A 23452-nucleotide genomic window follows, 5' to 3' on the forward strand; every position below is an offset into this window, starting at 1 on the left:
ATATCACCCTGAGAGAGAGAGGGACTGACAGACACCAGTCAGTGGACAGATATCTCCCTGAGAGAAAGAGGGACTGAGACACACCAATCAGTGTACAGATATCACCCTGAGAGAGAGAGAGGGACTGAGACACACCAATCAGTGTATAGATATCACCCTGAGATAAAGACTGAGAGACACCAGTCAGTGTACAGATATCTCCCTGAGAGAGAGGGACTGAGACACACCAGTCAGTGTACAGATATCACCCTGAGAGAGGGGGGACTGAGACACACCAGTCAGTGTACAGATATCTCCCTGAGAGAGAGGGACTGAGACACACCAGTCAGTGTACAGATATCACCCTGAGAGAGGGGGGACTGAGACACACCAATCAGTGCACAGCTATCACCCTGAGAGAGAGAGGAGACTGAGAGACACCAGTCAGTGTACAGATATCACCCTGAGAGAGAGAGGGACTGACAGACACCAGTCAGTGTACAGATATCACCCTGAGAGAGAGAGGGACTGAGAGACACCAGTCAGTGTACAGATATCACCCTGAGAGAGAGAGGGACTGAGAGACACCAGTCAGTGTACAGATATCACCCTGAGAGAGAGAGGGACTGAGAGACACCAGTCAGTGTACAGATAGCACCCTGAGAGAGAGAGGGACTGAGAGACACAAGTCAGTGTACAGATATCACCCTGAGAGAGAGAGGGACTGAGAGACACCAGTCAGTGTACAGATATCACCCTGAGAGAGGGACTGAGAGACACCAGTCAGTGTACAGATATCACCCTGAGAGAGAGAGGGACTGAGAGACACCAGTCAGTGTACAGATATCACCCTGAGAGAGAGAGGGACTGAGACACACCAGTCAGTGTACAGATATCACCCTGAGAGAGAGAGGGACTGAGAGACACCAGTCAGTGTACAGATATCACCCTGAGAGAGAGAGGGACTGAGAGACACCAGTCAGTGTACAGATATCACCCAGAGAGAGAGAGGGACTGAGAGACACCAGTCAGTGTACAGATATCACCCTGAGAGAGAGAGGGACTGAGAGACACCAGTCAGTGTACAGATATCACCCTGAGAGAGAGAGGGACTGACAGACACCAGTCAGTGTACAGATATCACCCTGAGAGAGAGAGGGACTGAGAGACACCAGTCAGTGTACAGATATCACCCTGAGAGAGAGGGGGACTGACAGACACCAGTCAGTGTACAGGTATCACCCTGAGAGAGAGAGGGACTGACAGACACCAGTCAGTGTACAGATATCACCCTGAGAGAAAGAGGGACTGATCTCTCCCTAAGCAGTAGACCCCCCTACCCCCATTCCTGAACCTGGTAAGACATCTAACCTCATCGTCCAGAATACAGACACCTAAAGAAAAAATGTCAGCAGAGCGATATTGGAAGAATTTATTTAATAATTTTATTTTTTTTAAACCTCTTTTAAAAACTTTAATTTCCCTAAAAAATAACATATGCTCAGACAGGTCTGGCTCCCGACAGCCGGCGTGTCCTGTTCGATCCCATCGCCCTTCACCCGACCGCGAGGCACCCGAAAGAGACAGGGAGGGTGACATCGCCCCCACAGCTGCTGCCTCGGCGGAGGAGCCTGCTCGATCTACGTCCTCAGCAGTATTTGCACTTAGAAACGGTACAGAGTTCATGTGAGAAAGAATCTCTCGCCAGCAGGCCAGTCCCCACCTCTCCGAACACCACTTCCCACTGAACCACACCTGCTTCCCCACCCCAGCCCCCGGTCAGTTGACGTGACCCGACTCTGGAGTTGCCAACCCTCCAGGCTGGCCCTGGGAGTCCACAGGAATGAAAGATTAATTTCCAGGACATTGCTGTGAACAGAATCGTGGACGGTGGGGAGTGGGGGGGAGGGGGAATGGTATTACAAAATAGGTGTGTGTTTTTCTGATATCCGTTCTTTTATTCAGTAGAAAATGGATGTTCGACCGGGTGGGGCAGTTGGAGGAGCAAGGCCTTGTGGTTCAATCCTCCAGGAATTCGGCCAAGCACAGTTGGTGACACCCCTCCCACCGCAGACCCTACACTGATTTGCCCCCGTCCCGGCTTGGGGGGGTTGTCTCTTTGGTCCATATTTCTGTATCCAAGTCAATCAGGCTCTCATCTTTGGCTCCCTGCAACAGTAATGGCAGCTGCTTCATGGCAGGGTCGAAGGTCAGTCCAGAGAACGGGCAGCTCGAGAAACCAGCTCTTTCCACTGCGGCGCTGAAGGGGTCGGAGGTCGGAGGGGGGAAGGGGCAGAAGGCGGCGTCCCCCGTGGCGAAGGGGTTGTTGGGCCCCGGGGGGCAAAGCCGTATGGAGGGCGCTGCGCCCCGGCGGGGGCTGGCGAAGGGGTTCCTGGGGTGGGGGGGCCCTCAGCCCCGGCGTGCTGAAGGGGTCAGGGGGAGGGTCGGTCGCAGTCCGGCCCGGGTCGCCCGTGCCGGCCGAGACGAAACTCCAGGGGTCGATCCTGGCTCGTGTCTGGCAGGGCCGAGGTCGGGGGACGGCGCTGGTTTTGGAATGCTCCGCCTGGTGCCAGGGCTTGTGATGGGGACGGCCAGGGGCAGACGGAAATCCAACGCCGTCCTGATCCTGCACGTTTCCGGAAGCGAACACGTTTCCTGAAAGGAACAGAGAGAACGTAAGAAACGGGAGCAGGAGTCGGCCATTCGTGTTTACTCTGCCATTCAACAAGATCACCTACCTCAACTCCACCTTCCTGCACCCATCCCCAAATCCCTTCATTCCCAAACATCTATCAATCTCTATCTTGAATGTACTCAATGACTGAGCATCCTCAGCTCCCTGGGGTAGAGAATTCCAAAGATTCACAACCCTCCGAGTGAAGGAATTTCTCCTCATCCCAGACTGAAATGGATGACCCTTTATCTGGAGACTGTGGCACCTCCCCTCGTTCTAGACCCTCAAGCCCGGGTGGGGGGGGGGGGGGGGGGGGGAGAAACAGCCTCTCAGCATCTACCCTGTCAAACCCCTTAAGAATTTTATATGTTTCAATGAAATCACCCCTCATTCTTCTGAACGCCAGAGAATATCGGCCTCGTCTACTCAATCTCTCTTCGTAGGACAATCCCCTCATCCCAGGAACCAGTCTAATGAACCTTTGTTTCACCCTCACCAATGCCCAGTATAAGTGTAGTAAGATTTCATTCCTCTTATTTCCAGTCGCATTGTACCAGAAGCTAACATACCATTTGCTTTCCTAATTGCTTTCTGTCCCTGCATGAGAGAGGGGGAGGGAGATGTGACTCGGGCTGACTGGCGGCCACTGCAGATTAGTTTTCCAGCTTCTCCCCCATCCCCTCTTGAAGTCCCACAGGTGTCGGGGTGGCTCCACTACCTCACCCTAGTGAGCAACCTCCGTGTGTAAGCCCAGATGGTGAGTGGCCGTCGGCTATTTGACCCATGGAGGTCATCGCAGCCCACTGCCTTCACTCAACGTGCTGGCTTTCCAGCAGTTCCCACTGGGACTTGGTCCCCGAGGCAGAATCACCCCGACCCAAACCAAGCTAAGAAGCTTCTGCTATTTTTGCTGTTCTGCAGTATTCTGCTGTTTGTGCGATTGGACGCCTGTGACCAGTGGTGTACCGCTGGGATCGGTGCTGGGACCCTTGCTGTTTGTAGTGTACGTTAATGATTTAGACGTGAATATAGGAGGTATGATCAGTGAGTTCGCAGATGACACAAAAATTGATGATGTCGTAAATAGTGAGGAGGAAATCCTTAGATTACAGGACGATATAAATGGGCTGGTAAGATGGGCGGAGCAGTGGCAAATGGAATTTAATCCTGAGAAGTGTGAGGTGAAGCATTCTGGGAGGACTAATACGGCAAGGGAATATACAATGGATGATAGGACCCTAGGAAGTACAGAGGGTCAGAGGGACCTTGGTGTACTTGTCTATAGATTACTGAAGGCAGCAGCACAGGTAGATAAGGTGGTTATGAAGGCATATGAGATATTTGTCTTTATTAGCCGAGGCATAGAATATAAGAGCAGGGAGGTTATGATGGAGCTGTATAAAACACTAGTTAGGCCACAGCTGGAGTACTGTGTACAGTTCTGGTCACCACACGATAGGAAGGATGTGATTGCACTGGAGAGGGTGCAGAGGAGATTCACCAGGATGTTGCCTGGGCTGGAGCATTTCAGCTATGAAGAGAGACTGAAAGGCTAGGGTTGTTTTCCTTCGAGCAGAGAAGGCTGAGGGGGGACCTGATTGAGGTATACAAAATTATGAGGGGCATTGACAGGTTAGATAGGAAGAAACTTTTTCCCTTAGCGGAGGTGTTAATAACCAGGGGGCATAGATTTAAGGTAAGGGGCAGGAGGTTTAGAGGGGATTTGAGGAAAAATTTTTTCACTCAGCGGGTGGTTGAAATCTGGAACACACTGTGTGAAGAGGTGTTAGAGGCAAGAACCCTTACAACATTTAAGAAGTATTTAGATGAGCACTTGAAAAGCCATAGCATACAAGGCTATGGGCCAAGTGCTGGAAAATGGGATTAGAATAGATAGGTGCTTGATGGCTGGCACGGAAACGATGGGCCGAAGGGACTGTTTCTGTGCTGTATAACTCTCTGCTTATAGCTTCACTTGACACCAATGGGCATGCAATACAATGGCTGAGGCCCAGTTTGTGGCATAGCCCAGAGATCCGGTTACCATCGCGGTCTCTTACCTGTGGTCTCGGCGCAGCTCTCCGTTAGCCTCTCCCCGTTGCCGTGTTTCCTGTCCCTTCTCGGGGTCACCGGGGGTCCCAGCAGCAACTCGCCAGCCATTGGCGGGGCCTGACCTTCAACCTGACCTCCCTCCAAACTGACCGACAGGCCCGGCCAGCCGGCCCCGGCTCGGTCACGGTCACCGCCCCCGGCGGGGACCTCGGAGCCCGTCGAATCGATGAGCGTCCCGGTGGAGTTCAGGCCGGCAGGGAAACAGATCAGGTCGCCGGGCTCGCTGCTGTCGTCTGTCCGGGCCTTCTTGCAGTGCCTGACGTGTGGCGAGCTCTGGTTGCTATGGGAACCGCCCGGCGTCCCGGTGTCAGCCTCCCTGGCGTCGAGCAGGTGCAGCCTCCCCAGGTCACATCCCAGCCCGACTGACGCAAGCACGGCGGCGCTGCCTAGCAACGCCCCTCCCATGCTCTTAAGTTGGCATCGCTGGGGCCCCTCCGAATCGTCACCAGTGCCGGCGTCCTTGTACCGATTGTTGCTGGCGTGAGGTAGGTTATCGGCAGGACTGTGGTCGATGGTGACAAGGTCTCCATTCTTGGCATGGTCACCTGCACACAATACAAGGCAACAGGGCATCAGTCCCAGGTTTTCAAAAGAATGAAAGAGGGGTCAAAGTTTGACCTGGATAGGAGTGAGTCAGCCTCCTGTTATAGGCCCAGTGTAGACTCCATTATAATCAGCGCTCCCCTGGCCCATCTCTCCCGTCGTGCACCCTCGCTAGACTTAAACTCATCCTTCACATACCTGAGATAGTGTCTGCAATCAAGTTTGCTAAGGAGGGGGTTGGCCCTTCATCCCCAGTCTCTGCGTTCCACACATCCGGTCGAAGTCTTAGCCTGAAGATGAAATACTTTAGTTAAACTCAACACCGTAAACTTAACCGAGTCTCATCACCACCAAATGTCTACAAAATGATACCAGTCACCCCAACACCACGCCTCTAAAAGGGGCACCGAGGCCGGGTAAGCAAAACACGACCAGCCCTCCACTCGTTCGGTCGGTGTACAAATCGGGGTCGAGACATAGGAAAATAGGAGCAGGAGTAGGCCATTCGGCCCTTCGAGCCTGCTCCGCCATTCATTATGATCCTGGCTGATCTTCCAACTCAGTAACCTGTTCCCGCTTTCGCCCCATATCCTTTGATCCCTTTATACCCAAGAGCTATATCTAACTCCTTCTTGAAAACATACAATGTTTTGGCCTCAACTGCTTTCTGTGGTAGCGAATTCCACAGCCTCACCACTCTCTGGGTGAAGAAATTTCTCCTCATCTCAGTCCTGAAAGGTTTACCCCGTATCCTTAGACTATGACCGCTGGTTCTGGACTCCCCCACCATCGGGAACATCCTTCCTGCATTTACCCTGTCAAGTCCTGTTCGAATTTTATAGGTTTCTATGAGATACCCCCTCACTCTTCTGAACTCCAGCGAATATAATCCTAACCGACTCAATCTCACCTCATACGTCAGTCCCACCATCCCAGGAATCAGTCTGGTAAACCTTCGCTGCACTCCTTCTATAGCAAGAACATCCTTCCTCAGATAAGGAGAGGAAAACTGCACACAATATTCCAGGTGTGGCCTCACCAAGGCCCTGTATAATTGCAGCAAGATATCCCTGCTCCTGTACTCGAATCCTCTCGCTATGAAGACCAACATACCATTTGCCCTTTTTACCGCCTGTTGCACCTGCATGCTTACCTTCAGCGACTGGTGTACAAGAACACCCAGGTCTTGCTGCATATTCCCCTCTCTCAGTTTATAGCCGTTCAGATAATAATCTGCCTTCCTGTTTTTGCTACCAAATCTGCCATGCATTAGCCCACTCACTCAACTTGTCCAAATCACTCTGAAGCCCCTCTGCATCCTCCTCACAACTCACCCTCCCACCCAGTTTTATGTCATCTGCAAATTTGGAGATATTACATTTAGTTCCCTCATCTAGATCATTAATATATATTGTGAATAGCTGGGGTCCTAGCACCGATCCCTGCGATACCCCACTAGTCACTGCCTGCCATTTGGAAAAGGACCCTTTTATCCCTACTCTTTGTTTCCTGTCCGCCAACCAATTTTCTATTCATCATAATACATTACCCCCAATCCCACAGTTTTACACTCTAACCTCTTATGTGGGACTTTGCCGAAAGCCTTCTGAAAGTCCAAATAAACCACATCCACTGTCTCCCCCGCATCAGCTCTACTAGTTACACCCTCGAAGAATTCTAGTAGATTTGTCAAGCACGATTTCCCTTTCGTAAATCCATGCTGACTCTGCCCGATTCTACCACTGTTCTCCAAGTGCTCTGCTATAAAATCTTTGATAATGGACTCTAGAATGTTCCCCACTACCGACGTCAGGCTGACTGGTCTATAATTCCCTGCTTTCTGTCCACTTCCCTTTTTAAATAGTGGGGTTACATTAGCTACCTTCCAATCTGTAAGAACTGTTCCAGAGTTTATAGAATCCTGAAAGATGACCACCAATGCATCCACTATTTCTAGGGTCACTTCCTTAAGTACTCTGGGATGTAGGTTATCAGGCCCTGGGGAATATATCGACCTTAAATCCCATCCCATTCAATTCAATCCCCAACACCATTTCTCTACTAATACTGATTTCCTTCAGTTCCTCCCTCTCACTAAACCATGTGTTCCCCAACATTTCTGGTATGATATTTGTGTCGTCCTTTGTGAAGACAGAACCAAAGTATGCATTTAGTTGGTCAGCTATTTCTTTATTCCCCATAATAAATTCCCCTGTTTCTGACTGTAAGGGAGCTACATTTGTCTTCACCAATCTTATTCTCTTTACATACCTATAGAAACTTTTACAGTCAGTTTTTATGTTCCCCGCAAGCTTGCTCTCAAACTCTATTTTCCCCTTCTTAATCAATCCCTTGGTCCTCCTTTGCTGAATTCTAAACTGCTCCCAATTCTCAGGTCTGTTGTTTTTTCTGGTGAATTTGTATGCCTCTTCCTTGAATCTAATGCTATCTCTAATTTCCCTTGTAAGCCATGTTTTGGCTACCTTTCCCGTTTTACTTTTGCGCCAGACAGGAATAAACAATTGTTGCAGTTCATCCATGCACTCTTTAAATGTTTGCCATAACCTATCCACCGTCATCCCTTTAAGTAACGTTTCCCAATCCATCATAGCCAACTCGTGCCTCATACCTTTGTAGTTTCCTTTATTAAGATTCAGGACCCGAGTCTCAGAATCAACTACGTCACTCTCCATCTTGATGAAGAATTCTATCATATTATGGACGCTCGTCCCCAAGAGATCTCGAACAACTAGATTGTCAATTATTCCTCTCTCATTACGCAATACCCAGTCTAGGATGGCCTGCGGTATTGTGACTAATTTGATTTGCCCAATCTATATGCAGATGAAAGTCACCCATAATTAGAGATGTTCCTTTATCGCATGCATCTCTAATTTCCTGTTTAATGCCATTCCCAACATCGCCACTACAGTTTGGGGGTCTATATACAACCCCCACGAATGTTTTTTGCCCCTTAGTGTTTCTCAGCTCCACCCATACAGATTCCACATCGTCAGAGCTAATATCTTTCCTCACTATTGTGTTAATTTCCTCTTTAACCAGCAATGCAACTCCACCGCCTTTTACTTTTTGTCTGTCCTTCCTAAATACTGAATACCCCTAGATGTTCATTTCCCATCCCTGGTCACCTTGCAGCCATGTCTCCGTAATCCCGACTATATCATACCCATTTACATCTATTTGCGCGATTAATTCATCCACTTTATTGCGAATGCTCTACGCGTTAAAGCACAAAGCCTTAAGGCTTGTCTTTTTAACATTACTTGTCCCCTGCCCCCTATTTTTCACTGTGACCCTGTTTGATTCTGGCCCTTGATTTCTCTGCCTATTACTTTTCTTATTCCCCTGTCTTTTGTTCTTGTCTTTGATCCCCCCCTCCTCTGACTCCTTGCAAAGGTTCCCATCCTCCTGTCATTTTAGTTTAAACGCTCCCCAACCACTCTCGCAAATACTCCCCCCAGGACATCAGTCCCAGTCCTGCCCAGCTGTAACCCGTCCAGTTTGTACTGGTCTCACCTCCCCCAGAACCGATCCCAATGCCCCAGGAATCTAAAACCCTCCCCCTCACACCATCTCTTCAGCCACGTATTCATCCGATATATCCTGCTATTTCTACTCTGACTAGCACGTGGCACTGGTAGTAATCCTGAGATCACTACCTTTGAGATCCTACCTTTCAACTTACTTCCTAGCTCCCTATATTCTGCTTTTAGGACCTCCTTTTTTTAAGATTATCATTCATGGGGAGAAGTTGTCAGAACCAGTGCTGATCCTGTCCAAAATGAATCACAGGGATGCAAACAGCAGAAGAATTCTTTTGCCTAACTCTCCCAGCTTAGGTACAATAGAGAATAAAGCTCCCTCTACACTGTACCCCATCAAACACTCCCCAGGACAGGTACAGCACGGGATTAGATACAGAGTAAAGCTCCCTCTACACTGTCCCCATCAAACACTCCCCAGGACAGGTACAGCACGGGATTAGATACAGAGTAAAGCTCCCTCTACACTGTCCCCATCAAACACTCCCCAGGACAGGTACAGCACGGGATTAGATACAGAGTAAAGCTCCCTCTACACTGTCCCCATCAAACACTCCCCAGGACAGGTACAGCACGGGATTAGATACAGAGTAAAGCTCCCTCTACACTGTCCCCATCAAACACTCCCCAGGACAGGTACAACATGGGGTTAGATACAGAGTAAAGCTCCCTCTACACTGTCCCCCATCAAACACTCCCCAGGACAGGTACAGCATGGGATTGGCTGCTCTCTGATTGGGTGCCTCAATGAGGTGCTGCAGCCAGTTGCTGGAGGTGCTGCTGGAGAGCTGAGGAGCGAACTGCAAAAACTTTGAACAACTTTTGCAGCAGAGGAGGAAAGACTTTGGAATTAGCCTGTATTTCGAGGTGGGTGTCGAGCACCAGACTTTTATTTCAATTGGACTGTTGTGGGAGGTAGAAAAGGGCGGAATAACAAGGGGTGGGAGCTGTACAGTTCTGTAGGGAGCTGTGCAATTGCATTGGAGTACACAAGGAAGCTCCCTCCCCACCCCAATTGCCCAGCCTGGGTTAGCTGAAGCTGCCTGGTTATAGAGACAGAAGGATCTAGCTGGTGCCTGGGCAGCTTTCGGCTGACCCAGGTGAAGACCCCTCCCACAACCACAAGCAGAAGACCAGGAGTGGTTAGAGTGCTCAAAGTACCATCCTTTAAGGAAAAAAGGCAAAGTCATTGCTTGCAGCCTGTCTTTCCCCTTTCCTGTATACTCTCAGCCTCTCCCCAAACCTACTAGCTGCTTTTTCTTGGAAACGTTTGTTTGTTTGCCTGCAATTTGGGGGTGGGTTTGGCTCTTGAACCCATGGCAAGCCCATCATCACTGGTGGCGGGGCCCTCTCTTACCTATGTGGCTGTAGCCTCTGTGGGTGCCCGCGTGACCCCGTCACCTTTGAAATTAATTACATCGAGCCATGATATAGAGCTATCCCCACCCCAATATGTCTATAGAGGCCTATGTAAAAGCAATGGCCGAGGTTGTCAGCCCCTTGGCCATTATGGCAGCCTCAAAAATGTACGGGAAGGCTGTGTTCTTCCTGAAGACCGAGCGGGCCGTGTCCCTGGCCCTGAATAAACGGCTCACTGTGGGTGAGGCTTTTCTGCCGGTGGACCCTCTAGGGGCCACTGCGCAGCGGATAATGTTATCAAACGTCCTGCCCTTTATTCCCAGTGAGCTCCTCCTTCCCCACCTGCACCATCTGGGGGAGGTGAGGTCGGGGATCACCCCAGTCCGGCTTGGTCTTCGGGAGCACAGCCTCCAACATGTCTACTCCTTCCGCCGCCAGCTATTTGTGCAGCTGGCACGATGGTGGTCTTGGAGGGCCATTTCGATGTAGAGTTCCAGGGGACGGCCTACCGCGTCTTCTGGACCTCGGTCGGGGCGCGGTACCATGTCTGCAAGGGGGTGGGGCATGTTCTTAAGAACTGCCCCAACCTCCCGGCTGCCAACTCCACGTCTGCGGCCCAGGTTGGCGCCACTGCACCTCCTCCCACACCTCCTACAGACACTGCTCAGTCGGTTCCGCAGGCTGTGGTTTTCACAGCCTTCAGCAGGGAGGGGAGTGCCCATCCGAGTGGAAGGAAGGCGCAGGGGAAAGATAAACACCGAGAGGCGCGTCCCCTGGACACCATGACACAACCCGAGCCTGAGCTCAGCCCAAGGCCCGTTCCTGGGGAATCCACCTGTTCCAGGGCTGGGCTCAGGCCCAGAGTAACAAAAAAAAAAGAGGAGGGTGCGGAGGCGGAAGCCTCTGATGACATGGAGGTCATCCCTAGTGGGAAAAATAGGAGAAGGTATCCCTCCACAGAGGTAACACAAAGCCCTGAGGTGTAGGGCCCATTTGATGGAGGGGAGTTGTCTCCTGTTCCCCCTACCACCACCACTAACTCTGTAAAGTCTGAGCAGGAGCTCCCTACCCCTCAGGATGGAGGGGAGGGGGAGATCCCTGTTCACATGGCCCCTTCGGGGGGAGCCAGTGGAGCCCTGCTTGTGGTGGGGGAGCCTGGGGACGCCTCCCATTCTGCCACTGGGTCGGGTGCCCTGAGTAGGGGGGATGGCAAGACCCCAAAGGGTCGGCCCTCCCAGCCAAAATCCACCACCAACCAGGAGACACCCGACCCGGTTATAATTGAAAATGCTGCCCCATCTGCTGGGCCTGTGGGTGCTGGCGGAGCAGGAGATGGCCTCCTCTCTCCGCCTCCGGTCTCAGCTCCAGCTGGATTTCCGGAATTGGGAATTTCTGTCTCCCGTGGACGTTCATTGGCCTGGAGACGGAGGTGGAGGGGGGTTTCTGGACTGCTGGTAGCCACAGGCTCCAGTTCCATTCTAGAACCCAGAGAGGAGGACTCCGCCATCGATCCTGGGGGTGGGATCGTGACGGAGGCGGGACCAGCTGGCGCAGCCGGGACGTCTGCCCCACAGTGTGTGGTGGGTGTGTCAGCCACTGGTGGTGACAACCCGGACGAGGATGGGGATTCAGTGTGGGACACGGAGGACGATCTTGATTCCATCACCAGTGAGGTGGTGGAGTCCCTCTTGCCTCCCACCGAATCTCCTCTCATCCCCACGGCGGAACTCCGGGATTTCTTCGCAGCTTGCAGGGGTTGCCACGAAAAAGCTCAGCTGGCCCTCGGCCGTTGGTCAAATCTGGCGCTGATCATACAGTCCGTCCGTGCCGCCCTGAAGAAAGCGAGCAGGGTGCGGGTGTGAAACTGGTTGAGAGGCACCCATTTAATGTGTTCCTCAATGGGTTGCTGGGGGAATGGAGGGCCAGGTGCACTTCCACTCCCTCCTCACAGTGAGGTGTTGGTGACGGGTTTTAAGTACCTTTGACATGAAGATAACCATAGCCAGCCTCAACATCAACGGCAGCAGGGGGTCTCACCGCAGATTTCACAATCTCTCAGACCTCAGGGAAGGGAGATACGCGGTGAGCTTTCTGCAGGAAACCCATACCGTTCCGGGAGACGAAGTCACCTGGCACCTGGAGTGGCAGGGTGGGGTCTACATGAGTCACCTCACCCCTATTTTTAGTGGGGTGGCTATCTTGTTGACCCCGACTTTTCAGCCGGAGATCTTGGGGGTCAAGGAGCTAGTGCCGGGCCTCTTGCTCCACCTTGCCGTTTGCCTGGGTAGCGTGCCGCTCCACTTTGTGGACGTGTACGCGCCCAGGCCCGGCGCGTTGCAAGCGCGCTTCTTTGAAGAAGTGTCTGCTCTCTTGAGCTCCATCGATAGCGGCGAGTGCATCATCCTCGGGGGGGATTTTAACTGCACCCTCGAGGTGGGGGATCGCTCCAGTCCCCAGCGCAGCCAAGCGTCAGTGGAGAAGTTGAGGGGACTGATCATCTCCCTTAACTTGGTGGACGTCTGGCGGAATCTCCATCCCGACTCCAGCACCTTCACGTGGAGGTCTGGAGGAGGAGGGTCCCGAATCGACCGCCTCCACTTTTCACAGGCGTACGTCTCCCGTGTCTCGGCGGCCTCCATGCGGCTGGTGCCGTGCTCGGACCACCACCTGGTGTGGGCGGAGTTCACTCCACTCCGCACGCGGGCGGGGTCCACGTACTGGCACTTTAACAACCGGCTGCTGGAGTACGAGCGATTCCGGGACTCATTCCGTCTATTCTGGGCCGGCAGGAGAAGGAAGCAGGGGGGCTTCCCCTCCTTGAGACTATGGTGGGATGTGGGCAAGACTCACATTCGTATTGTCTGTCAGGAGTACGCGAAGGGGTCGACCAAGAGGCGGGAAGCCGAGATCGGGCGCCTTGAGAGGGAGGTGCTCGATTTGGAGTCCCGCCTCGGTCATGCCGTCGTGGACCCGGCCCTGTGGCAGGCGTACAAAGAGAAGAAGGGCGCACTGAGGGACCTGCAGCTCATAGGGTCCCGAGGTGCGTACGTGAGGTCGCGGATCCAGATCCTGGAAGATTTGGACCGCGCCTCACCCTTTTGTGGGAGGACCTGCCAAAGGTCAGCGCCGAAGGATTGGAGGCTCCGCTCACGTTGGCGGAGCTGACTGGCGCCCTCCACCAGCTCTCGAGGGGCAAATCCCCAGGGCTGGATGGGTTGATCGTGGAGTTCCTCAGGGCGTTCTGGGACGTCCTGGGGGACGATTACGCGCGGGTCCTGGGGGGAAAGCCTGGCGGCCGGGGAGATGCCCCTCTCATGGCGCAGGGCGGTCATCGTCCTGCTGCCGAAGAGGGGCGATCTCCGCCTGCTTAAAAACTGGCGTCCGGTCTCCCTCCTCAGCACGGATTATAAGATCTTTGCCCGGGCTATGTCTACCCGCCTGGGCTCCGTGCTGACCCACATGATCCACCCCGACCAGTCCTACACGGTCCCGGGCCGGTCCATCCAGGACAACATCCACCTGGTTCGGGACCTGATCCATCTTTCCCAGAGAACTGGTCTGTCTGTCACCTGTCTCTCCCTGGATCAGGAGAAGGCGTTCGACAGGGTGGATCACAAATACCTTTTCAGGACTCTGAGTGCATTCGGACTCGGGCCGCATTATGTGGCCCGGATCCGACTTTTATACGCCGTTGCAGAGTGTCAAGTCAAAGTTAGCGGGTCCTTGACGGCACCCCTTCGCTTTGGGAGAGGAGTGTGTCAGGGATGCCCCATGTCCGGCCAATTGTATACCATCTGCGTGGAGCCGTTCCTGTGCCTGCTTTGCAGGAGGTCATTGGAGGTCTGCGCGAGCCGGCCATGCGGGTCGTCCTCTCGGCTTACGCCGATGATGTGCTCCTTGCGGTCACAGATCCCGTTGACTTGCGGAGGATGCGTGACTTTTTCTGCTGCGTCCTCTGCAAGGATCAACTGGGAGAAATGTTCCGGTCTCCTGGTGGGTCAGTGGCGGGTGGACTCCCTGCCGGAGGAGTTAACACCTTTTGCGTGGAGCACCACGCACTTCCTCTATCTGGGAGTCCATGTTAGCCCCGCTGAGGAAGCCTGGCCGTCAAACTAGCAGGAGTTGGAGGCAAAAGTCACTACTCAGCTAGGGCGTTGGACAGGACTGCTCCGAGTGCTTTCCTACAGGGGCTGAGCGTTGATCATAAACCAACTGGTGGCCTCCATGCTGTGGTACTGGTTGGTCACTTTGGCCCCGCCCCCTGAATTTGCCACCGAGATCCAGAAGAAGCTGGTCGATTTCTTCTGGGGCAAGAGGAAACACTGGGTCTCTGCCGCGGTCCTGAGTCTCCCGATCAAGGAGGGCGGCCAGTCGCTGGTGTGCATTTGTACCCAGGCTGGAGGCCTTCCGCGACCGGTGGGCACCGCAGGGACTGGAGTGCATCATCGACGCCGAGAATGGCATTTTAATTTGAGTTTTTGTTTTATTTATCTGTTTTTAATAAAGTTATTTTAGAATGTATATAAAGGGGGCCTGAGGAATAAAGGCCCCCTCGACATAACATACATAAAAGTGGCCTGGGATATATGTAAAAATAAAACTAGGTTAGATACAGAGTAAAGCTCCAAAAGAAAAAAAAATGGGTTAGATACGGAATAAAGCTTTCAACATGGTTTAACCCAAGTTCAGAAGATTATCTAGTCCTGCATAGAGGTGACAGTTTTATTCTCAATTCCCTTCCTGTCTGGTTCCTTGCCCGCCCTTGCATCCCAAACACTCAGTCCCTCTCCCTGAAGCTCTCCTACTTAGTTCCAAATATTCCCCATTGTTTCCCCACAGGGAATTCCCACCTTCCATTGGCTGGTACTTCCCAGGGTTTTGCCAAGTTGTTTCCCCAGTTACGCCCTGGTCTCCTCTCTCCTTTCCCACATTCTTCCCCATCGGAATTTTCGGGGCCCCAGGCCGAATGCCGGCTCCATGCTCCGTTGGGCTCGATGGGAATCACTGCAAGGGAATGAGGGAAAAGAGATCGTCAATGGTGGGGAGAGAGCGTGTGCGTGAGAGAGAGAGAGAGAGAGAGAGAGAGAGACACACACAGATTCCAGAGGAAACGGGGTACAATGATTCTCAGAGAAGCTATGAATTGAGGGCGACAGAGCGAGAGAGAGAGATGATTATTCCGTCTCTGGGTTGATCAGGAGCTGGAATTTTTCCGTGCACTGCTTACACTGAATTGCCCTCAGGCGCGGGACGAAGGACGAGATGGTGGGTGACCCGGAGCCGACTTCAAACAAGCCCTTCTTCTTGTTGAGCACTGGAGAGGCCTGCACCGTGAGCTTGTGCTGGAAATCTGTTTCGGAAGATCACCAGGAGGTTCAGTGAGAATCCATGCATGTCAGTTAAAGGGACAGTCATCATTAAACAGGCTGTTAAAGGAACAGGCTCCAACACCGGGACTCATTACCTCCAAAGGCAAGTTCCAATTTCAGCCGAATCGGCAGAATTGACCAGTACTGAGATCAGTCCACTGGACCACGCTTGGACTACTGACTGATCGGCTGACGGGAAAGTGGCCGTGGTTTGGTACTGACTGATCGGCTGACGGTAAAGTGGCCGTGGTTTGGTAGTCACCGATCGGCTGACGGGAAAGTGACCGTGGTTTGGTATTGACCGATCGGCTGACGGGAAGGTGGCCGTGGTTTGGTACTGACCGTTCGGCTGACGGGAAAGTGGCCATGGTTTGGTACTGACCGTTCGGCTGACGGGAAAGTGGCCATGGTTTGGTACTGACCGTTCGGCTGACGGGAAAGTGGCCATGGTTTGGTACTGACCGTTCGGCTGACGGGAAAGTGGCCATGGTTTGGTACTGACCGTTCGGCTGACGGGAAAGTGGCCATGGTTTGGTACTGACCGTTCGGCTGACGGGAAAGTGGCCATGGTTTGGTACTGACCGTTCGGCTGACGGGAAAGTGGCCATGGTTTGGTACTGACCGTTCGGCTGACGGGAAAGTGGCCATGGTTTGGTACTGACCGTTCGGCTGACGGGAAAGTGGCCATGGTTTGGTACTGACCGTTCGGCTGACGGGAAAGTGCCAATGGTTTGGTACTGACCGTTCGGCTGACGGGAAAGTGCCAATGGTTTGGTACTGACCGTTCGGCTGACGGGAAAGTGCCAATGGTTTGGTACTGACCGTTCGGCTGACGGGAAAGTGCCAATGGTTTGGTACTGACCGTTCGGCTGACGGGAAAGTGCCAATGGTTTGGTACTGACCGTTCGGCTGACGGGAAAGTGCCAATGGTTTGGTACTGACCGTTCGGCTGACGGGAAAGTGCCAATGGTTTGGTACTGACCGTTCGGCTGACGGGAAAGTGCCAATGGTTTGGTACTGACCGTTCGGCTGACGGGAAAGTGCCAATGGTTTGGTACTGACCGTTCGGCTGACGGGAAAGTGCCAATGGTTTGGTACTGACCGTTCGGCTGACGGGAAAGTGCCAATGGTTTGGTACTGACCGTTCGGCTGACGGGAAAGTGCCAATGGTTTGGTACTGACCGTTCGGCTGACGGGAAAGTGCCAATGGTTTGGTACTGACCGTTCGGCTGACGGGAAAGTGGCCATGGTTTGGTACTGACCGTTCGGCTGACGGGAAAGTGGCCATGGTTTGGTACTGACCGTTCGGCTGACGGGAAAGTGCCAATGGTTTGGTACTGACCGTTCGGCTGACGGGAAAGTGCCAATGGTTTGGTACTGACCGTTTGGCTGACGGGAAAGTGCCAATGGTTTGGTACTGACCGTTCGGCTGACGGGAAAGTGCCAATGGTTTGGTACTGACCGTTCGGCTGACGGGAAAGTGCCAATGGTTTGGTACTGACCAATCGGCTAACGGGAAGGTGGCCGTGGTTTGGTACTGACCAATCGGCTGCCAGGAAGGCGCCCGTGGTTTGGTACTGACCAATCGGCTAACTGGAAGGCACCTGTGGTTTGGTACTGACCAATCGGCTAACTGGAAGGCGCCCGTGGTTTGGTACTGACCAATCGGCTAACTGGAAGGCACCTGTGGTTTGGTACTGACCAATCGGCTAACTGGAAGGCACCTGTGGTTTGGTACTGACCAATCGGCTAACTGGAAGGCGCCCGTGGTTTGGTACTGACCAATCGGCTAACTGGAAGGCACCTGTGGTTTGGTACTGACCAATCGGCTAACTGGAAGGCACCCGTGGTTTGGTACTGACCGATTGGCCGGCTGATGCGTTGACCATCTTTCACCTTCAGCTTGTTCTTCTTGAAGGTACCTCTCCTCTTCTTCACGTTGGGTTTCTCTGCGTTCATCTGGTAGATGAGGAGGCTGAGCTCCCGCTCGAAGACATCCAGCTCCCACTGCGCCAGGGCGTGCTCCCGCTGACGCAGCGACTCCTCGTGCGACTTCTGCTGCAGGGCCGCCCGCTTCAGCTCTTCCTCCCGGCACAGCAGCTCCTGGAACACAAAGTGGGGTGAGGGAGGATGGGGTCTAATGCAGAGCCAAGACCCCCTCTCCCCTGTCCCATGCTGCCGTCGGACTCCAACGCCTCCCCCAACCCCCAGCAAAGGCTTCGTGTCTCACTGGCGCCCGGGACCCTCTGTACCTGACCCCATTCCGTGCCAGTCAGATATTCCGTGGAGCGCATCACGGGCCAATGTTGCTACAACACTGATGTGCATTTATATAGCGCCTTTTTAACTGTGGAAGCCCCCCAGGCCCCCCACTTTTGATAGCAGCGTTAGTTTGCTGACTGGTTCCGCTGGTTAGTTGTATGCAGTCCACCCCTCCCTCCTTCCCCCCACCCCCTCCTTCCCCCCACCCCCACCCTCCCCCCCCCCACCCCCCTCCCTCCTTCCCCCCACCCCCCTCCCTCCTTCCCCCCACCCCCTCCCTCCTTCCCCCCACCCCCCTCCCTCCCCCCCCCACTCCCCTCCCTCCCCCCCCCCACTCCCTCCCCCCCCCCCCCACTCACTCTTCCAGCCCTCCCTGTACCTTCTCCTTGGCCCTCAGCTCGTTGAACATGCTCTGGATTTCCAGTTTCCAGTCATCCTGCATGGAGTGGAAGGAATCCTGTGGCATCTCCAGCAGCACCTGCTCTTCAATGGCTGTCAGCTGCTCCAAGATGGAGGTAAACAGCGGCCGGTGGTGAGGGTCTTCGTCCCAGCATTCTATTGGGGGGGGGGGGGGGGGGGGGGGGGGGGGCGGTGGGCGGTGGTTGCAGAGGGAGAGGAGAATAAGAATCGCTCGGGAGTACATCAAACAACAACAACTTGCATGGATAAAAGCACCTTTAATGCAGTACAACCTTCCACGGCAATGCATTATCAAACAAGAGGTGACCAGAGGCTTGGTTTTACACAGCGTCTTAAAGGAGGAGAGAGAGAGAGGCGGAGAGGTTTCGGGAGGGAATTCCAGAGCTCAGGGCCCCCCAGGCAGCTGAAGGCACGGCCGCCAATGGTGGAGCGATGGGAAATCGGGGGGACGGACATAGAGGCCGGAATTGGAGGAGCGCGGAGATCTCGGAGGGTTGTGGGGGCTGGGTGAGGTTACAGAAATTGTGAGGCGGGGGGTCGAGCGATTTGAACACGAGGATGAGATTTTTAAAAAATCGAGGCGTTGCTAGACCGGGAGCCAGTGTAGGTCAGCGAGCACAGAGGGGGTGATGGGTGAACGGGACTCGGTGAGAGTTAGGACACGGGGGGGGGGGGGGAAAGCAGAGCTTTGGATCAGCTCAAGCTTCTGCAGGATGGAAGACAGCAGGTTGTACTTTACAGCCTGCCCGTCTCACAGAGCCTCCTGTGCACACACCGTACACAGCTCCGAGCGCTGGTCACAGAGAGCGGGATAATCCCCGCCACCGACACAAGAACTGGGAGTCTGCCACCCATTTAACACAAGTACCACTGAACAGTCAGCAGCTCATCCACTCACCTGTCATGAGCTGAGCGAAAGGTTCTGGGCAGGTCGAGGGAATGGGGAGTGTCAGCTTGTTGACAGCAACTCCGTAGGCCACTGCAAGCCCGTCGATCCCTCTGTAGGGGACCTCTCCCGTTAGCAGCTCCCACAGCAGCACCCCGTAACTGCGGAGAGAACAACAGGCAAGCCATCAACAAGATACACTTTAAAAGAGCTGCATAAATGCAAGTTGTTTGATGTAGTAAAACGTCCCCGAGGTGCTTCCCAGGAGCGTAAATCAGACACAATTTGACACCGAGCCACATAGGGAGATATTAAGGACAGGCGACCAAAAGCTCGGTCAAAGAGTTCAGTTTAAAAGAGCATCTTAAAGGAGGAGAGGGGGAGGCGGAGAGGTTTAGGGAGGGAATTCCAGAGCTTACGGCCCCCAGGCAGCTGAAGGCAGGGCCGCCAATGGTGGAACAAAGGAAGTCGAAGATCCCCAAGAGGCTGGAATGAGACTGAATACTGAACTTGTTTGCAATATCGGGACACCCAATGCAGCACATAACACCCCGAGCAGGGCCACCTACAAATGCAACATCACTGCCTTGCTTTTCTCTACAGCGACCTGACATTTCACTCATTCTCATCCTATCCTCGAGTGTGCTAGCTTGGGTCCGTCAGTCTTGCTCTCACCCCCCCACCCCCCCCCCTCTCCCTCATGGGTTCAAGCCTCACTCCAGAGAAATCAAACCCCATAATCCAGGCCAAGGCTCCCAAATGCAGTATCGAGGGAGCACAGCACTGCCCAAGGTACTGTCCAAAGCCCCTTTTGGCTGGGCTATTAGAAGAGGGGGCAGGGAAGTTCTCCTCGGAGCCCCTGGGGCCAATGTAATCCGCACAACCAAAGCACCAGCAGATTAGCCATGAGATTGGCGCCTGTACTATTTGTGGGATCTTGCTGTGTTAAAAATGGCTTCACAGTAAATGTCAGTGCTCTTTGAAGTGTCGGAGATAAAGAAACATTGACCCGGGACACTGGAGGGAAGAACTCCCGTTCCAATAGTGGCTGTGGGTTCTTTGGCGTCCACCTGAGAGGCAGATGGGGGTGGGTGAGCCTCGGTTTAATGTTTCCTCCGCAGTACTCCCTCACTGTGAGCATCAGCCTGAATCACGGAGCAGGGTACGAACCCATGACGTCAGGTGCCGAGGAGGAGGGGATAACCCGCGCTGATAGCTCACCTCCACACATCACTTCCCTTAGAGAAAGTGGAGGTCTTGATCACCTCGGGGGCCATCCAGGCATAGGTGCCGGCTGTGCTCATCTTGGTCGTCTTGTGCCACTCTCGCGCCAGGCCAAAGTCGGTGATCTTCAGCACGTTGCATTCCATGTTGTCATCTTCAATGGGCTGTAACAGTAGAACTGGAGACACAAAGTGGAGCGATTGTCAGCAGGCTGTGACTAGTGGGGTACTGCAGGGACCAGTGCTTGGGCCCCAGCTGTATAAAATCAACGATTTGGATGTGGGGACCAAATGTAATATTTGCAAGTTCATGGCTAACGCAAAACTAGGTGGGAATGTGAGTTATGGGGAAGATGCAAAGAGGCTTCAAGGGGATTTGGACAGACTTACTGAGTGGGCAAGAACGTGGCAGATGGAATATAATGTGGAAAAATGTGAAGTTATCAATTTTGGTCGGAGGAACAGATGTGCAGAGCCCTGAATGGTAAGAGATTAGAAAGTGTACAAAGGGTGTCATCAATAAGTGACTGAAAGCTAACGTGCAGGTGCAGCAAGCAATTCAGAAGGCCAATGGTATGTTAGCCTTTATCGCAAGAGGATTTGAGTACAGGAGCAGTGAAGTCTTCCTTCGATTCTATCGAACCTTGGTTAGACCGCAGCTGGAGTACAGTGTGCAGTTTTGGTCCCCTTACCTTAGGGTGGATATTATTGTCATAGAGGGAGTGCAACGTAGGTTCACCAGACTTGTTCCTAGGATGGCGGGACTGTCCTACGAAGAGAGATTGGGGAAACTGGGCCTGTATTCTATAGAGTTTCGAAGAATGAGAGGTGATCTCATTGAAACCTACAAAATACTAAGCTGAGATGTTTCCCCCTGGTTGGGGAGTCTAGAACCAGGGGACACAATTTCAAAATAAGGGGGAAGCCACCTAGGACAGAGATGAGGAGAAATTTCTTTACTCAGAGGGTTGTGAATCTTTGGAATTCTCCACCCCAGAGGGCTGTGGAAGCTCAGTCATTGAGTATGTTTAAAGCAGAGATTAACAGATTTCTAAATACCAATGACATAAAGGGATATGAGGATAGTGTGGGGGGAAAAGGCATTAAAGTGGATGATCAGCCTTGATCATATTGAATGGCGGAGCATGCTCGATGGGCTGAATGGCCTGTTCCTATCTTCCTGCCCCCCTGACCACCACCCCCCAACCCCATGGCTCCTAGAGACACTGACTCTCACTGGAAATGGGTTGCACCTCACCTAGAGTGGCCATTCTTCACGTACGAGTCCAGACAGTGACCACTTGGAGGATATCCAACCGTGTTAGGCATCACCATCAAAGCCAATCTTGGACTCACTCGCGCTTGGCCTCTTTTGGCTGGCCATCAGCAGGGGGGAACCCCTGTCTTTTTTTTCTGAATAATATAAACCTTTATTCATCCTCCCTTTCCCTCATCCGGCCAGGACACGCCAAGGTTAACTTCAGTTTCAGGGAGCAGAAATGAAAATTTTAAAAGTTGCAGCCAGCGCAGTTTGGTGTTCCGCCACCAGGTGTCTGTCACAGTCCCACGTCCTGCAGCCGCACCAACTCCAAGCCGGCATGTCCTGAACGACCCCAAGAACAGGAGGAGGCCATTCAGCCCCTCGGGCCTGTTCCAGCATTCAACCTCTCCTTCATATCCCTCGAGATCCATTACTCAACAAAAATGAGTTAACGACTGCATTTAAACATCACAGATGGTCCCTTTCTCTCTCCTCTGTTTCTGTTTTTTTCCCCACTGCTCCCCTTCTGTTCATCTCTTCCCCCCCACCCCTCTCTTTTTTTTTTTATCTCTTGCTCCCAGTCATTCTTTCTTGCACCTTTTCCCCCATCCCAGTGTCTCACTCTCTTCCCCCACTCCCTGTTCTGACTGATGCAGGCCAACAGGAAACTGACACGGGCCCCAAAAACTCAGGCATATCCAAGGGCGAGCCTGCAACGTGTGAAAACACGTACCAACACGGGAGCCTTGCAACTTAAACCGGCATTCCTTCAACGTGCATCAGGAGACAGAAGGCACCAGCGCACGCAAGTTAGAAGGGAGTACAAATGATTTAATTCTTGCAGAGTCTGGGGAGGGGGTGGGGGGGTGGGGGGAGCCCCCGCAAAAACATGTCCATTTTTGACACATTACTCAGTTAAATTCCTCAGCGTTTTGGAACCTGAGGGCACGGACTTGACAGTTTTTAAACTCAGATAACCAAAGGCACACGCTGGATTGTACCGCAGTCTGCTCTCAATTGGGATTGAGTATAGGGGATGATGTTTTTGAGGTGTTTAAGATGATTAAGTGATTCTATAGGGTCGCTAAACTACTTCCTCTGCTGGGGGGAGTCCGGGGGTGAGAACGAGGGGGCTGAAATGAGAGCCAGGGCCGTTCAGGGGTGATGTCAGGAAACACATCTTCACACAAAGGGGAGTGGGAATCTGGAACTCTCTCCCCCCAGCGGTGGGAGGTCAATGAATAGTTTCAAACTGAGATTGACTGATTTTTGTTGGTTAAAGGTCTTAAGAATTATGGAAGCAAGGCAGTTAGATGGAGTTAAGATACAGATCAACCGTGATCCACTGAATGGTAGAACAGGCTTGAGGGACTGAATGGCCTGCTCCTGTATTCTTTGGGAATGAATCTCTACTCCTCATGTGATGAAACTGTTCCAGATATTCTGGCACTTTATTTAAAAAAAAATTAATTTGGCCTCTCCTCACCTCCCTCTCTCCTTTACCCAGCTTTCTACCTCCCTCCCCTTCACACCCCTCTACCCCACTCCTCTCCTTCTACCTGCTGTTGCCAAACTTGCTGCTGTTTGTCACTGATTCCACACACCCAGGCCTACAATACCCAGCATCGGCAGCCACTTCAACAGTCAGACGGGCTGCGCCACGGGTTACAGGACAGGCAAAACGCTGCTGCTTGGCATGTTTATTGGTTCGATGGCACCTGACAGTGTCTGAAGAGGGAGTTTCAGTCAAACAGGCAGAGTGAGTTTCAGTCAGCTCCGGTCCTGCCCTAAAGGGGATTCC

At 52.9% G+C, this 23452-nt stretch overlaps 1 protein-coding gene across 1 annotated transcript in view; it reads right to left on the reverse strand.

Moving 5' to 3' along the window:
• Positions 1-1401: 1401 nt before the first annotated feature.
• LOC137356061 (mitogen-activated protein kinase kinase kinase 11-like) overlaps positions 1402-23452 on the reverse strand; it is a 76866-nt gene continuing 54815 nt past the window's right edge. The window contains 10 exon segments of the mRNA XM_068021819.1: positions 1402-2383; positions 2385-2634; positions 4714-5310; positions 5507-5598; positions 15081-15234; positions 15458-15580; positions 17462-17702; positions 18241-18416; positions 19180-19328; positions 20389-20569. Of these exon segments, the coding sequence (XP_067877920.1) occupies positions 2056-2383; positions 2385-2634; positions 4714-5310; positions 5507-5598; positions 15081-15234; positions 15458-15580; positions 17462-17702; positions 18241-18416; positions 19180-19328; positions 20389-20569 (2291 nt within the window). The 3' untranslated portion in view covers positions 1402-2055.

The sequence above is a fragment of the Heterodontus francisci genome, chromosome 44, assembly GCF_036365525.1.
Source record: "Heterodontus francisci isolate sHetFra1 chromosome 44, sHetFra1.hap1, whole genome shotgun sequence".
NCBI lineage: Eukaryota > Metazoa > Chordata > Chondrichthyes > Heterodontiformes > Heterodontidae > Heterodontus > Heterodontus francisci.